This window comes from Genypterus blacodes, unplaced genomic scaffold (assembly GCF_046128005.1).
Source record: "Genypterus blacodes isolate CSIRO-AG114 ecotype Tasmania unplaced genomic scaffold, CSIRO-AGI_Gbla_v1 ptg000158l_1, whole genome shotgun sequence".
NCBI classification, from domain to species: domain Eukaryota; kingdom Metazoa; phylum Chordata; class Actinopteri; order Ophidiiformes; family Ophidiidae; genus Genypterus; species Genypterus blacodes.
Window position 1 is genome coordinate 976,179 of NW_027466959.1, and position 14,742 is coordinate 990,920.

The window sequence follows — 14,742 nt, forward strand, 5'->3', positions numbered from 1 at the left end:
GAGTTTTAGTTGTAGATGATTCTCAAGCCCTTTGCTGCTGACTACATAACAAAAGTGAAATAGTGGAAATGGTACAAGTAGGCGGGGCTAAAGAAGGCTACAGTAAATATCAAACATCCTCTGTTCCTCTCTCATTACCTCCAGTGATGTCTCTCTCTCTCTCTCTCTCTCTGTGTTCTCTGTGTTGGAATCGTCCTCCATCTGGACTTTAGATGCATTTAAACTCTGTAGGAAAGCGGCACGTGGCTTTGATCTCCATCTCTGTCACATATCTGATTTACTCATGTTCTCCTTCTCTCCATGTATCGATGCTTTGTGGTCAAAGTGTGATAGGAATAAGAAGTCTGGTGTGAGAAACAGCAGCCTAGAAACCTAGCTGGGGAGTTGAGACCAAGCCTAGAGATCTGAGCGTTCTTCATGTCTGACTGTTGTGTTATGTTTCCACCTTATTGCTCTTCTCTTAACCCCCAGGTTGCTCTGTAAAGTCTCAGTTTATCATTTATGGCAAACTGTAGATAATCTAGTGAGAAGGATCATGTTGTGTGATTAAACAGCAGCATCATACAGTGAAAGTGAAATCAAAGTTTATTCAGCATTTAAAGACATTTATGGCTGACTGGTTGATCATTGAAGGGGCCGTTCACACTTTGTGCATGAGACAAAAAACACTTTGTGATGATACCTTTCACCATGGCACAATGAGCAGTGTGTGTGTGTGTGTGTATGTGTAAGCCCTTACTGTGGTCAAATAGAAAACTCATTTCCTGTTTGTCCCTCTGCAATTTTACAAAACCTTTTTAAACAATTTAGTAGATTGAATGTAAAAACAGCTACAGTCAAGCTGCTGCGTCTTCAACACACACACATATATTATAGTGTTATAACTTAGTGTTCCTCTGGCTGACAAGGACAAGAATATATCAAATAATATCTTCCTCTTTCATTTAAAAATATTTACAAATCAAGTTAAATTGCACAAAAGGGATGAGTCGGTTTATAAAGATGCAATGTAAGACGGACAGAGACAGAAGGTAAACAATCAGCGTGCATCTGAGGGAGATACAAGAAGAGAACACACATCTGAACGCATTAAGACGTGTGTGTGTGTGTGTGTGTGTGTGTGTGTGTGTGTGTGTGTGTGTGTGTGTGTGTGTGTGTGTGTCTCTCACTGCCAGTTTAGACGTCTCCAGTTTCAGATCCCCGTTCTAAGAGTCTACAGAGTTTGGTGGGTTCATCGTTTCTTTAAAAGAGAATAGAGCAGAGAGAACTCCTTGATGGTGCATTCAAGGAAGCTCAGACACCAGAGGAAAGTACGCACATCACACTTGTAAGAGCAGGAATGGGGATTTGTTTTTGTTTGTTTCTTTTTCCTGAACCCCGTCTCCCCATCATGATGACCAGTTGCTCTTAAACGGCCTCATGTCTCTATAAACTATCATCAAAAAGCCAGATGTCTTTATAACAATACCATACTCGTGTTTACATTTCATTTTCTGTCCATGAAGCTGCAGCTTTCTCTAGTTTCTGATGAAGGTACCATTAAGAGTGAATGAGAAAGGAGCAGGTTTCAGATGCTGGTCAGAATCAGATGGTAGAAAGGAAGCGTTGTGTCAAACGAGGCAGGAAGAAGCAGCGTTCACCTCAGGGTTGTGTGTTTGTAGCTGAGGCGGAAAGATACGCACACATCCCATCATGCATTTCCACACAGAACGCAGAGAGACGGCAGGCACGTTGTCCAGACTGTGGTCAAGGAGAGCACCAAAGCTTTCCTCTCACCTCCACACACACACACACATACAGAGACACAAACACACAGAAAATTGGCTCTAAGCATTGCTGGAGTTGGATGTGTGAGCAAAGCAGGGAGACATGTCTCTTCCCACTGAGTTGTAGTCAGTCAGTTTGTTGGGAGGACCTCATGTGTCTCAGTACTCCACAGTCACTGCTTTGGTCTTGAGGTATTCCATGAGAGCGTCTTCTCCTGTGGACCACAACAGAACAGAACAACACAGATCAGTCAACTCATATAACCTGAGCAAAGTTACAGAGACAGAGAGGCATTAGAGAAACTGATTCTTAAAGCTGGGAGCTCCTCTGCTCACTTTTACTCAGACAGACTGTACATATAGATATACAGTAATGATGTTTAAATGAGAAGAAGCCAACTCCAACTAATGTTACAACTTAACCCTTACCAAAGAAATGACCTACAAAAGGTTGGAAAGTGCCTCAAAGTGCCAAAGATCACACAAAAACCTGACTTTTCATGAATATTTCATGAGGTTTTAGGTTTAAACAAAGTTCAAGCTCCTAACACCCTTTAGATCAGTGAAGTCATTTGCTCTTCTAAGACGCATCGTATTCCTTTCCTCATCTCCAAACATTCATCCATTCTCACACCACTGCTCACCGAGATCTTTGCCGAAGCCCGACTGCTTAAAGCCTCCAAAAGGTGAAGCCACGTCTGTCTTGTTGTAGGTGTTGACGAACACCGTTCCAGCCTGCAGCTGCTCGCTCACGTACATGGCCTTGTTGATGTCGCGGGTGAAGACGCCTGAGGCCAGGCCGTACTCCGTGTCGTTGGCTCTCTGCAGCACGCCGTCCACATCGCTGCAGGGGGGAGTGTGGTTAGGTATCTGATCGCAGCAATGACAGACAGACAGACAGACAGACAGACAGACAGACAGACAGACAGGCAGGCAGACGCCCCATGTGGACTCACCCTTCTTTGAATTTGGACACCACCATGATGGGGCCGAAGGACTCCTCTTTGGCTAGGAACATGTGGTCCTCCACACCAGTGAACACTGTGGGCTCCATGAAGAAGCCTGCAGAGAGAAGGGACCACTGCGGTTATGCTGATATTGATAATGATTGTGTTAAAGCTTGAAGAATTAGAGACCAAACACATTATTAATCCACATACATGGAATATAATGGACCAACTGACACAAATAAATAATATGATATATGGAATGCTGCATTTAGATGGATAACTAAACTTATACCAAAGCATCTCTAGGTCAATCTAAATTGATCTGTCACTTCTTGTCCATCCTCATTAAAAAAAAAAAAAAAATTGAAATCCCCAAATTGTTCTAGTATTTACTTTTCCAAACATTTCCAGGCCTCATGCTTTCATTTTCAACCTTCAGGATTTCAATAACTATAAAAACCCTGGAACCTCTAGACAAAACTGTAGCAATTAAAACTTCTCTTTCAATTACATCAACAATATAAAATAAAAATGCAGAGGAAGACAACGGCCCAGAGTGTTTCCTGAAGCTGTATCTGTCCGTCTCCATGTTCTGTACCTGGCCTATCCACCTGCTTCCCTCCATACACCAGCGTGGCTCCTTCCTTCAGTCCGATGTCGCAGTACTCCAGCAGTTTATCCAGGTGGGCTTTGTGGTTCTGTGGCCCGTGGTCTGTGGAGCGATCCAGAGGATCACCGATCTTCATCTTCTTAATCTCCTCCACCTAGCAGAGGGTAAATGAAGACGGAGCATCAAATCAGTGTTAAGCTATAATCCTCAATCAGGCCTTTTGTGTCTCTTGCCAAAAGCAGAAAGCAGCTGAGAGAGAGGATCAGACTCTCATGAGGGGACACACTGATGAGCTCCATCACAGGTGGCAGACATTTCTTTCCTACTTCCCAGATCTACAGGCTATGCCACACTAATGACTGGAAACTTAAACAACAAATAGCGTCTGAATCACAGGCGGGGCCAGGATGGGGGTGTGTGAATGCGGGGGTGTGTGACTGCTGGGCTGGGGGGTGTGTCAGGTCTTCAGATGTTTGTTTCCCTCCTTTCTCCCTCCCCGTGTCTTCCCCCCCCCCCTTTTCCTTTTGCTTTGTTTCTCCCACCACAGCCTGTGATGATGTCATCCTGTAAAAACTGCACCTGCGAGACACCGATGTCATCTTAAACTCTGCGACCGCACTACTGTGTCACGTCTACATGAGGCTTTCTGCTGTCGCCTTGTTTGTCTCCCTGTTGTCTGAATGAACTGAGCGATCACACAGCCTGTTTCTCCTTATACATGGTGTCCAGGTGTGTATCACCTTCCACAGGTCCCAGTCAGTATGTCTTGCCCTCTCTGTCTCATTTCTCCCCTCTATTTGCTGTCCCATGGAGGGGAACATGGTGGTTGTGCAGGCGTTGCAGCTCACTCACCACTCTGGTGATGTACTCATCATGAATGGACTCCTCCACAAACAGCCGACCTGCAGCGATGCAGTTCTCTCCTTTGTTGAAGTAGACGGAGCTCATGCCCTGAGCGGCACCACAGACACAAACACATCATCAGATCAAGGATCATAGCTTATGATGGGCACGTAACCTGGCAACCTAATCATCGTTTATGTTCCCTGCCAGAATCAAATATGAACTCCATGCTTCTTTCTCTCTTACCATGCGTACAGCCTTGTCCATGTCACAGTCACTGAAGATGATGAGGGGCGACTTTCCTCCCAGCTCCAGAGAAACCTTCTTCAGGTTACTAAGCGCACAGCTGCAACCAGAAATCAGAGGAACACAGTGTGAAGATGTGGTGACAACATCTGTTCCTCCAGGTTGGATCCAGGAACCTTCTGATCCCCCTGAACCTCCAGAGCCGTGCCTCCCTTACCTCTTCATGATCTGTTTGCCGATGGGTGTGGAGCCGGTGAAGCCCAGCTTGCGGACGTCTGGGTGGTCTGACAAACGCTGGCCCACCATGCCACCTAGAGGAGAGGAAGCCATACAGAAACAGCTGGTTTTACATCTGTCACATTCCCCTTTGTACCGTTTCTTTCTGTCTTTCCCTGACCTGAACATGTTTTCAATCAATGTAAGCAGTTAAGAAGGAACCAAGGATCCAACATCTTTACCTGAGCCTGGCAGAATGTTGACGACTCCTTTCGGAATGCCAGCTTTCACAGAAAGCTCAGCAAACTTCAGTGCCGTCAGTGGAGTGACCTGTTCACATAGAAAACACACTCAGTACTCATCATCAACATTAGAAGAGCTGAAAGAGTTTTACATCAGTGTTCACATGTTCTTGGCCCACATCCATATTGTGTCCAATCAGTATTAAAAAAGACGAAGTGTGTGTGTGTGTGTGTGTGTGTGTGTGTGTGTGTGTGTGTGTGTGTGTGTGTGTGTGTGTGTGTGTGTGTGTGTGTGTGTGTGTGTGTGTGTGTGTGTGTGTGTGTCTCACCTGTGCAGGTTTAAGAACCAGTGTGTTTCCAGCAGCGAGGCAGGCAGCACTTTTCCATGCCAGCATCATGAGGGGATAGTTCCATGGGATAACTATGGCACACACACTGACACAGACAAACACATTATTAAAGTTTAATGTAATAGATGTGTGTACTGTATGTTAAGTGTTCATACTGGAGCTTAATGTGGAAGTCATTTAGTAAACTCAGAGCTTTTACCCCAGAGGTTCTTTCTTAGTGAAGGTCAGATTGCGGTTGGGCCGGGCCTGGTTGATGGGTATCGTCTTACCCTGCAGGAAACAACGGGCTGTGTGTTATAATCTATGCTTAAGAGGCATGTGTAGCTGTGTGTGTGTATGAGCCGCATGTGAGACTTGTCGTATGTTCACCGACCTGGATTTTGTCGCACCAGCCAGCAAAGTAGCGGAACGTCTGGATGGACATGCCTACGTGGGTCTTCAGGGCCAACGTGTACACGGCTCCAGAGTCGATGGATTCAATGGTGGCCAACTCCTCCTGGTGTTCCTCCATCAGGTCTGCAAGCCTGGAAGGAAGGAGGACAGAGAGAAACACAGACAGACAGACAGACAGACAGACAGACAGACAGACAGACAGACAGACAGACAGACAGACAGACAGACAGAACTCAGTAATGATGAAACAAAAAATGAATCAATAGAATTTGAAGGCAATGACATAATAATCATTGCATCTTCATCATCAGGGACTATGTTCATGAATTGGACAGTTGTGGATAAGAAATACTGCTCAAAGATAAGTATTAATCTTAATAAAACCGCTTTTTTTGTCTCCAAAGCATGTAATGTATAACAAAAGAAAAAAAAATACAAAGTACATTTAAAAGACTGAAGGAAGAAGTTGCACCATGATTGTGTAACGTAACTCCACTGTAGACCACTAGGGGGTGCTACTCACTTGTATAGCAGACTTCCTCTGTCTCTGGGGTTCATCCTGCCCCAGGGACCGTTATCAAAAGCTTCTTTGGCTGCCGCTACTGCCCGGTCCACATCGCCCACAGAGGCGTACGACACGTTACAGATCACCTGAGTGAAGGAGAGACAAGAGGAGACAAGAGGAGACATGAGGAGGGAAGATCATCATGGGACACAAGCGATGCCTTGTGCCATCGTGTATCCAGATGTGTGTGAGCTCTTGGCACTCACCGATCCATCAGTAGGATTGATGGTGTTGTAGGTTTTGCCGTTTTCTGCATCTTCAAACCTGCCGTTGAGGAAACACTGGTGTGGCATTCTCAGGGTCATGTTGTTCACTTCTATAGTTGCCTGAGGGGAAAACATCATACCATTCCAAGATTAAGGGATTTATGTGAAGTGAAGAAACAAATACAACAGAAATATTGTAGTATGGAGATGTTAAAGGTTCTTTGTTTGGACTCACATAGTCTATAACCATCTCCTTCTCCTGGTCTTCTCCTCTCAGCTTGCGCACAAACATCTGGACGAAATCTTGGAAGGTGGTGGCCATGTAGACATCCTCATTCTGCAGCTGGACCTCAGAACACTTCAGCTTCAGCTCCTCCACCAGCCTGCACAGAGACGGACACAGATGCTTTGGTATCCCTCCATTCACAAGCTCCTCTTCTCTGATCTCTGGACACGGGGTGAAGAGCTTTGGAGCCAACATGAATGGGATCCAGAGATATGTAGTCATGATCCAGACCCTACTCAGGTCTCAGATCAGGTCTTGGTTCAGTGGACCTAAACTTAATGACTTATAATTGTGTGATCTTGTTCCCCAGGTTGGAATGTTTGCTCTGGTTGCCCATGGTCATGCCACCCACGTCACCACTCAGATGACTGGGGCGGGGTCATGTGCTACTACTGGGACATTACAGGTCACTGTAGTAGCACATGGGGATCAACTGTCAGAGCTGGCCCCTGTCCTGGACGGCTCACGACACCCTGCCCTCTTAACACACACCCCACAAACACATACACACACACACACACACACACACACACACACACACACACACACACACACACACACACTACTCTGTAAAGCCCCTCTAAAGGCTTCATGTTGGCTCCCTCACCTGACCACATCCATGGAGGCAGCTCCGGACTTGAAGAAGTCGGTGGTGTCTTCAATTGCAGCGACATTGCTGAGGATTCCTTTCCAGATGATCTGTAAGAAGAAAGTAAGGTACAATCAGCAAAGCTATGTAAGAGCCCTGTGGTCTTCTGATCAACTGGCTTCTTCACTACCGATGCCAATTACTTACCCTGATCTCCTCGGCCACCTTCTTCTCCTCATCAGTTAGCTCCACACTGGAGCTTTCCCCAGAGGAGATTAACTTGGATGCAGCGATCATCTTCCCATCTTCAAACTGCAGGTTCTTCACTTGGAGCTAAAGAACAAACATAGGAGGAAAGACTCTTAGGTTAAAGAGCAATAACATGAACCTGCAGTCATTAGAGCCAGCAGATGTGTGAGCACTGCTTCACCTCTACTTGTATTTGATGTAGTGCAACACATAACAGGAAGACTCACAGCTTTGCAATCGAAGAAAGGCAGAGAGAGACGGAGATAATGAGACGGACAAAAGTCTCCCGAAAGGTAAGACGAGGAAATATATCAAAGCATATGTAGCGCCTGGCTTCACTGTGACTACGGTGGGAGACGAGGAAAGACCGGTGTGTTTACTGTGTCTGAAAATATTGGCAGTGGACAGCATGAAGCCAAATAAATGAAGGCGTCACTTAAACACATCACAGCCCAACCACGCTGAGAAGCCGAGCCGAGTTTTTTCAGTGAAATGTGCCGGTGAAAGATAAACCCCTCCCTCAAGTCACAGACAGGATCAGCTCTTTCACTCTAAAGCAGTATCCACTCTTAGGGCAGAGGGCTGTGGGCGTTCTTCAAAGTACAGATCCCAGCTAAACATTGATCAGGAGCTGAGAGTTGCAGTCTCATGCTTCAAACCCCGCTTCGAAAAGTTGTGCAGTGCAAAACATGTCTGGCTCATAGCCATTAATCCTGACTTGATCATTTTGTTTTTACAAAAATCAGCACAATTTGTTTGATTCATTTTTGTTTTGTAAGTTAGAGTGTTTAATATGTTGAGCTCCTGAGGTCATGGTGCTGATCAATTTCATTTATTATTATTTATTTATTTTATTTAAGTTTATTTTTCACTATCAAATGGCTCAATTAGTTGGTTGAAAGATGTTTGGTATAGTTTAGTAAAATACTTTACACAAGGATTTGATTTTGTTGAAATTAAGGCAAATTGATGCACGTTAAATCTTTTCTGGTTCAAACTAAAAAAACGAGTTTAGTAAAGTTATTCTTTGTTGTAAGCGGATCTATCTATTTCTTTTTTTAGTTTTCCTTAATGTTATAAGGATACAATGTTATGCAGAGGTGTACTTGTAACAATTTTATAGACAAATTATACTATTTATCGTCGTGACGGAGGGTGGGGGGTGCAAAATGTTTTCTTCTTCCTAGGGGGGCTCGACAGAAAACAATTGAGAAGCACTGCTTTAATCCATGCTGTTTCAATCACACATATAAGCACAGAGGGGAGTGTCAAAGTGAAAAAGGCGGCACTGAGTTTTATTTGATGAAGGTACCATTAAGAGTGAATGAGAAAGGAGCAGGTTTCAGATGCTGGTCAGAATCAGATGGTAGAAAGGAAGCGTTGTGTCAAACGAGGCAGGAAGAAGCAGCGTTCACCTCAGGGTTGTGTGTTTGTTGCTGAGGCGGAAAGATACGCACACATCCCATCATGCATTTCCACACAGAACGCAGAGAGACGGCAGGCACGTTGTCCAGACTGTGGTCAAGGAGAGCACCAAAGCTTTCCTCTCACCTCCACACACACACACACACACATACAGAGACACAAACACACAGAAAATTGGCTCTAAGCATTGCTGGAGTTGGATGTGTGAGCAAAGCAGGGAGACACGTCTCTTCCCATTGAGTTGTAGTCAGTCAGTTTGTTGGGAGGACCTCATGTGTCTCAGTACTCCACAGTCACTGCTTTGGTCTTGAGGTATTCCATGAGAGCGTCTTCTCCTGTGGACCACAACAGAACAGAACAACACAGATCAGTCAACTCATATAACCTGAGCAAAGTTACAGAGACAGAGAGGACAGAGAGGCAAATCAAAGACAGCTAGAGACCCAGTCAACCTTATTGTGAGTGTTTAATTCACTCCCACTGCAATATTAACTTCCATAATCACATACAGAGACGCTTGGTTAGAGAAACTGTCATTCTTAAAGCAGGTAGCTCCTCTGCTCACTTTCACTAGGACATACATATAGATATACAGTAATGTTGATTATGATGTTCAAATGATGTAGATGTAGACAACTCTAACTGTTGTAAGAATGAGAGTTCACAACTTAACCCTAACCAAAGAAATGGGCTACAAAAGGTTGGAAAGTGCCTCAAAATGCCTAAGATGGCACAAAAATCAGACTTTTCATTAATATGAGGAGGTTTTAAGTTTAAACAAGATTCAAGCTCCTAACATCCTTTAGCTCAGTTACGTTTTTGCTTTTCTAAGAAGCATCGTATTCATTATTTCATCCTCTTCCCCATCATTCATCCATTTTCACACCACTGCTCACTGAGATCGTTGCCGAAGCCCGACTGTTCAAAGCTCTCAAAAGGTGAAGCCAGGTCTGTATTGTTGTAGGTGTTGGTCCTCCACACCAGTGAACACTGTGGGCTCCATGAAGAAGCCTGCAGAGAGATGGGACCACTGTAGTTATCCCGATGTTAAACATGATTGTGTTAAAGCTTTAAGAATAAGGAGGAGAAAGACCAAACACATCATAATCCATCATACAACACAAATAATTTGATTGTATTTGGAATGCAAACTGTAAAAAAAATGAAATCTGATTCTGCAAACAAACTACATGTCAATAGAATATGTACCTAATAACACATATGTTTCATGATGATCAGAATGAGAGAGATAATACATTACCATCATTTTGGCAGATGCTTTTATCCAAAGCGACTTACATTACATTAGCAACCATTAGAGAGGGGGGAGCAATTGAGGATTTGGTGCCTTGCTCAGGGGCACCTCAGCAGGGACTCGAACCAGCCAACCTCCGGTTTCCAAGCAGAAGCTCTACCCACTGAGCTACTGCCTCCCCTACATAGTACGACAAAACCTTGGGATATTACAGTAAATATCAAACATCCTCTGTTCCTCTCTCATTACCTCCAGTGATGTCTCTCTCTCTCTCTCTCTCTCTCTCTCTCTCTCTCTGTGTTCTCTGTGGTGGAGTCGTCCTCCATCTGGACTTTAGATGCAATTAAGCTCTGTAGGAAAATGGCACGTGGCTTTGATCTCCATCTTTGTCACATATCTGATTTACTCATGTTCTCCTTCTCTCCATGTACCGATGCTTTGTGGTCAAAGTGTGATAGGAAGAAGAAGTCTGGTGTGAGAAGCAGCAGCCTAGAAACCTAGCTGGGGAGTTGAGACCAAGCCTAGAGATCTGAGCGTTCTTCATGTCTGACTGTTGTGTTATGTTTCCACCATATTGCTCTTCTCTTAACCCCCAGGTTGCTCTGTAAAGTCTCAGTTTATCATTTATGGCAAACTGTAGATAATCTAGTGAGAACGATCATTTCACAGACAAACAATCCAGAAACTTTGCATTGTGTGTAAGTCTGTAAAAAGGAAGAACCTTCCTCCAAACATGCTGGAGGAAGAGAAGCAGCAACAACAGCTACAGGAGGAGGAGGAGGAGGAGCAACAAAAGAGGAGGAAGCAGAAGCTGCAACGTCATATTCCTGAAACGAAAGTCAGTCAGTCAGAGTCCAGCAGTGCCTCGACTGAAGCAGAAGAGAAGCCAGAGGATCAGAAGTTTGTCCAAGTTTGTCTCTGCAGCGTCTCGGCAGCGTCTCAGCCAAACTCTGGTGAGTGCAGACAGAATCTTGTCAGTTTCAGCAGCAGCATGATGTCCAGGCTGAGCTGCTCTCACACGTCTCACTTCACTGCTTCAGTCTTAAAGGCTTGGCTCTGGTTCACACACGTTGGTGTTTGTAAACACACGGCAGTTTTTACCGTAAGAGCAAGAAAAGAGCGTCAGGAAGTGTGTGTTTAGCTGCGTCAGTGAGTCTCAGCACTGAGCCGCACCGACGGCAACAGGAAGTGAAGTGAGTGCAGCCTGTAGTCATGGTGACCTCATTAAAAGGGCAAAGTTCAGCTTCAGAGTGAAAAGGGAAACTTTAAAGTCCAACAGTCTGAATAGAACTAAAGGGAAAAAAGCTTCATGTCCTGATCAATACACAATCAATCCTCATGAAGCTGAGCCTGAAGCTGAGCCTGAAGTCTTTTCATGAGGTTTCCTTGAGCGGCCCCTCAGGACAAACCCCAGTCTGCTCATAATATCCATCAAGAACAAAGTCGTCTCTCCTGTTTCACTCTGACATGAACTTCAGGAGCTTTAAGACTTCCAGACTCTTCATCCTGCTCAACAATCAGTGTTTGTGTCTCCAGAGATGTTTTCACTCATGTTCTCGTCTGTTCTCAGTTTGTAGACATGTCTGCTGCCAGCTGTCTGCTGTCTGAAGATCAGTTCCTGTGCTCCATCTGTCTGGAGGTCTTCACTGATCCAGGCTCCACACCATGTGGACACAACTTCTGCAAAAGCTGCATCACTCAACACTGGGACAGTAACGTCCAGTGTGTATGTCCTCTGTGTAAAGAGATGTTCTGCACAAGACCTGAGCTGAAGGTCAACACGTTCATATCTCAGATGGCTGCTGAGTTCAGACAGTCAACTCAAAAGGAAGCCCGCAGAAGATCAGAGGAACCAGCTGCCAAACCAGGAGAAGTTCAGTGTGACTTCTGCACTGGAACCAAACTAAAGGCCATCAAGTCCTGCCTGAAGTGTGAGGCCTCCTACTGTGAGACTCATCTGGAGCCTCATCTGACAGTAGCACGCCTGAGATCACACCAGCTCATCCATCCTGTGGACAACCTGGAGGACAGGATGTGTAAGAAGCACAAGAAACCTCTGGAGCTCTTCTGCATGACCGACCGTCCTGTGTGTGCTCACTCTGTCCTGTTTTAGACCACAAGAACCATGAGTTTGTTCCTCTGGAAGAAGAATATGAAGGAAAGAAGTCTGAGCTGGAGAAGATGGTGGCTGAACTTCAGCAGAAGACCCAGCTGACACTACTGAAGATCCAGGAGATGAAACAGTCAGCAAAGCTCAGCAGGGAAGCTGCAGACAGAGAGAGAGCAGATGGAGATCAGGTCTTCATTGCTCTGAAGCAGCTTGTGGAGAAAATCCAGGCCGACTTCAAGAAGACCATGGAGGAGAAGCAGAGGAGCACAGAGAAACAGACTGAAGTCCTCATCAAGGAGCTGCAGCAGGAAGTCTCTGGGCAGAGAGAGAGAACTGCTGAGGTGAAAAAGCTCCTACTCTCTGAAGATCACCTACACCTCCTCCAGAGCTTCTCATCCATCAGCTCTACTCCTCCCACCAAGGACTGGACACAGGTCAGAGTCCATCAAAGGCCAGATGAGGGGAGTGTGGTGAAAGCTGTGGCTCAGCTGGAGGAGACCATCAGTAAGGAGGTGAAGAAGCTGCAGGAGAAGGTGGAGCTGTGGAGGATCCAGCAGTTTGCAGTGGACGTGACTCTGGATCCTGATACAGCTCATCCTAAGCTCATCCTGTCTGATGATGAGAAACAAGTTTACTGTGGTGATGTGAGGAAGAATCTCCTAGACAACCCAAGGAGATTTGAAAGATGGTGGACTGTTTTAGCAAAGCAGAGTTTCTCCTCTGGAAGATTTTACTTTGAGGTTCAGGTCAAAGGAAAGACAGCGTGGACTTTAGGAGTGACCAGAGAGACGAGCAAGAGGAAGGGAACCATCACACTGAGCCCTCAGGAAGGTTACTGGACTGTAGGGTTGTGGAATGTAGATGAGTACAATGCCTATGATTCCTCTCCTGTCCCTCTGAGTCTAAATTCAAAGCCAGAGAAGGTGGGCGTGTTTGTGGACTATGAGGAGGGTCTGGTCTCCTTCTATGATGTGGATGCTGCAGCTCTGATATTCTCCTTCACTGGCTGCTCCTTCACTCATAAGCTCCTCCTATTCTTCAATCCTGGGCGTAATCATGATGGTAGAAACTCCGCCCCTCTGATCATCTCAGCTGTCAGTCACTCTGCCTAACCTGCAGGAGTTTACATGAAACGTTTCTGTGGTTTAAGGGAACTAAAGTACAAAGGATCAGCTGATCTTCCCTCTTTACTTTGTCTTTTCTTCACATTCTGATGACATCATATTTGTTTCTGGTTGCTTCTTACTGCTGTAACACAACAATTTACTCACACTGATCTAAGAACTGTGATTACTGTTCATCAATAAATCAATCAGAAGCTTTTAGTAAAGTCTTTGCATGTAAGTGTGATCAATCAAAAGGTTTGATTGATCTCTGTAAATATCACAAATGTTGGGTTGTGGTTTATGAATGGTCTGAATTCTGTCTTTGATCTTTGGAACAAAAACAATAATAAAGTTGGGATGAGGTCATGTCAGCTGTTTTCATGTTTGGTATCAAATCTGAAAACATGTTAGACTTTCAGGTTTGAGTGCAGAGCTCTGTTCATGTAAGACTGTATCTGTAATCTAATAAACAAAACCAGAGCTTTCCAATCATGTTTAACCCTTTAATCCAGTGCTTCTCAAATAGGGGGGCGCGGTGAAATGCCAGGGGGTCGCCTGTGACCCCGGGGAACATGCACGGCGAAACTACCGTTTTGCTTTTTCATTGCCGTACCAGAATGAAGTGTAATTGCACAGCCGTTACCTTTAGGTGGAGCTTTCACACCTACATGTAGTTTGAGATTTACTCTCATTATTAGAGCATGCACAGGGAGTATTAGCTCTTCTGCTGTGGTTTGGGTTTTTTTGCACCGAGCATGCACACACACACACACCACGGAGCCGGAGCCAGCACAGGAGACACAATGGAAAAATACTAAACAGGGATGAAAAGAAAGGCAGAGAGAGACGGAGATAATGAGACAGACAAAAGTCTCCCGAAAGGTAAAACGAGGAAATATATCAAAGCATATGTAGCGCTTGGCTTCACTGTGACTACGGTGGGAGACGAGGAAACACCGGTGTGTTCTAGTGATGGGTCATGCGCACAAGCATCGGCTCTGGGAGCCGGCTCTTTGTAGTGAATCAGAAGAGCCGGCTCGCAATCGAGTGAGAGCCGGCTCCCAGTTTTTTTCCACTCGCTGCTTAGGTTTCACTTTCAGTGCTCAGTCCCAGCTCTGGTTACGACAGAGCTTTGTTATTATTGGCCAGCATGGCGACCAGCATGCGGCATTCACGTGAGAATTAATAAAAATAATAATAATAATAATAATGATAATAACTTAAGGATGTGTAAACAGAGAGGGGGGCGGGGCAGACACACCACTTGACTCTAGAGATGGGCGATACCGGGTATTTGGTATCGATCCGATACCAAGTAAATACAGGGCCAGTAGA

General features: G+C 45.1%; 2 protein-coding genes across 2 annotated transcripts; one reads left to right on the plus strand and one right to left on the minus strand.

Moving 5' to 3' along the window:
* Positions 1–567: 567 nt before the first annotated feature.
* Positions 568–7,590, minus strand: LOC143013786 (mitochondrial 10-formyltetrahydrofolate dehydrogenase-like). The gene is made up of 16 exons (XM_076167463.1): positions 7,470–7,590; positions 7,281–7,372; positions 6,623–6,770; positions 6,388–6,507; positions 6,140–6,267; positions 5,597–5,747; positions 5,423–5,493; positions 5,203–5,308; positions 4,874–4,961; positions 4,633–4,726; positions 4,416–4,515; positions 4,179–4,277; positions 3,315–3,480; positions 2,723–2,828; positions 2,411–2,610; positions 568–1,981 (listed from the first exon to the last, which is right to left on the minus strand). Exons 1-16 carry the CDS (start codon positions 7,557–7,559, stop codon positions 1,926–1,928), a joined length of 1,815 nt encoding a protein of 604 aa, XP_076023578.1. The 5' UTR covers positions 7,560–7,590; the 3' UTR covers positions 568–1,925.
* A 3,353-nt stretch (positions 7,591–10,943) lies between these two features.
* On the plus strand, positions 10,944–13,768 carry LOC143013791 (E3 ubiquitin-protein ligase TRIM21-like). The gene is made up of 2 exons (XM_076167468.1): positions 10,944–11,144; positions 11,762–13,768. The coding sequence occupies exon 2, from the start codon at positions 12,373–12,375 to the stop codon at positions 13,411–13,413; it is 1,041 nt and encodes a 346-aa protein (XP_076023583.1). The 5' UTR covers positions 10,944–11,144; positions 11,762–12,372; the 3' UTR covers positions 13,414–13,768.
* The last annotated feature ends 974 nt before the right edge of the window (positions 13,769–14,742 follow it).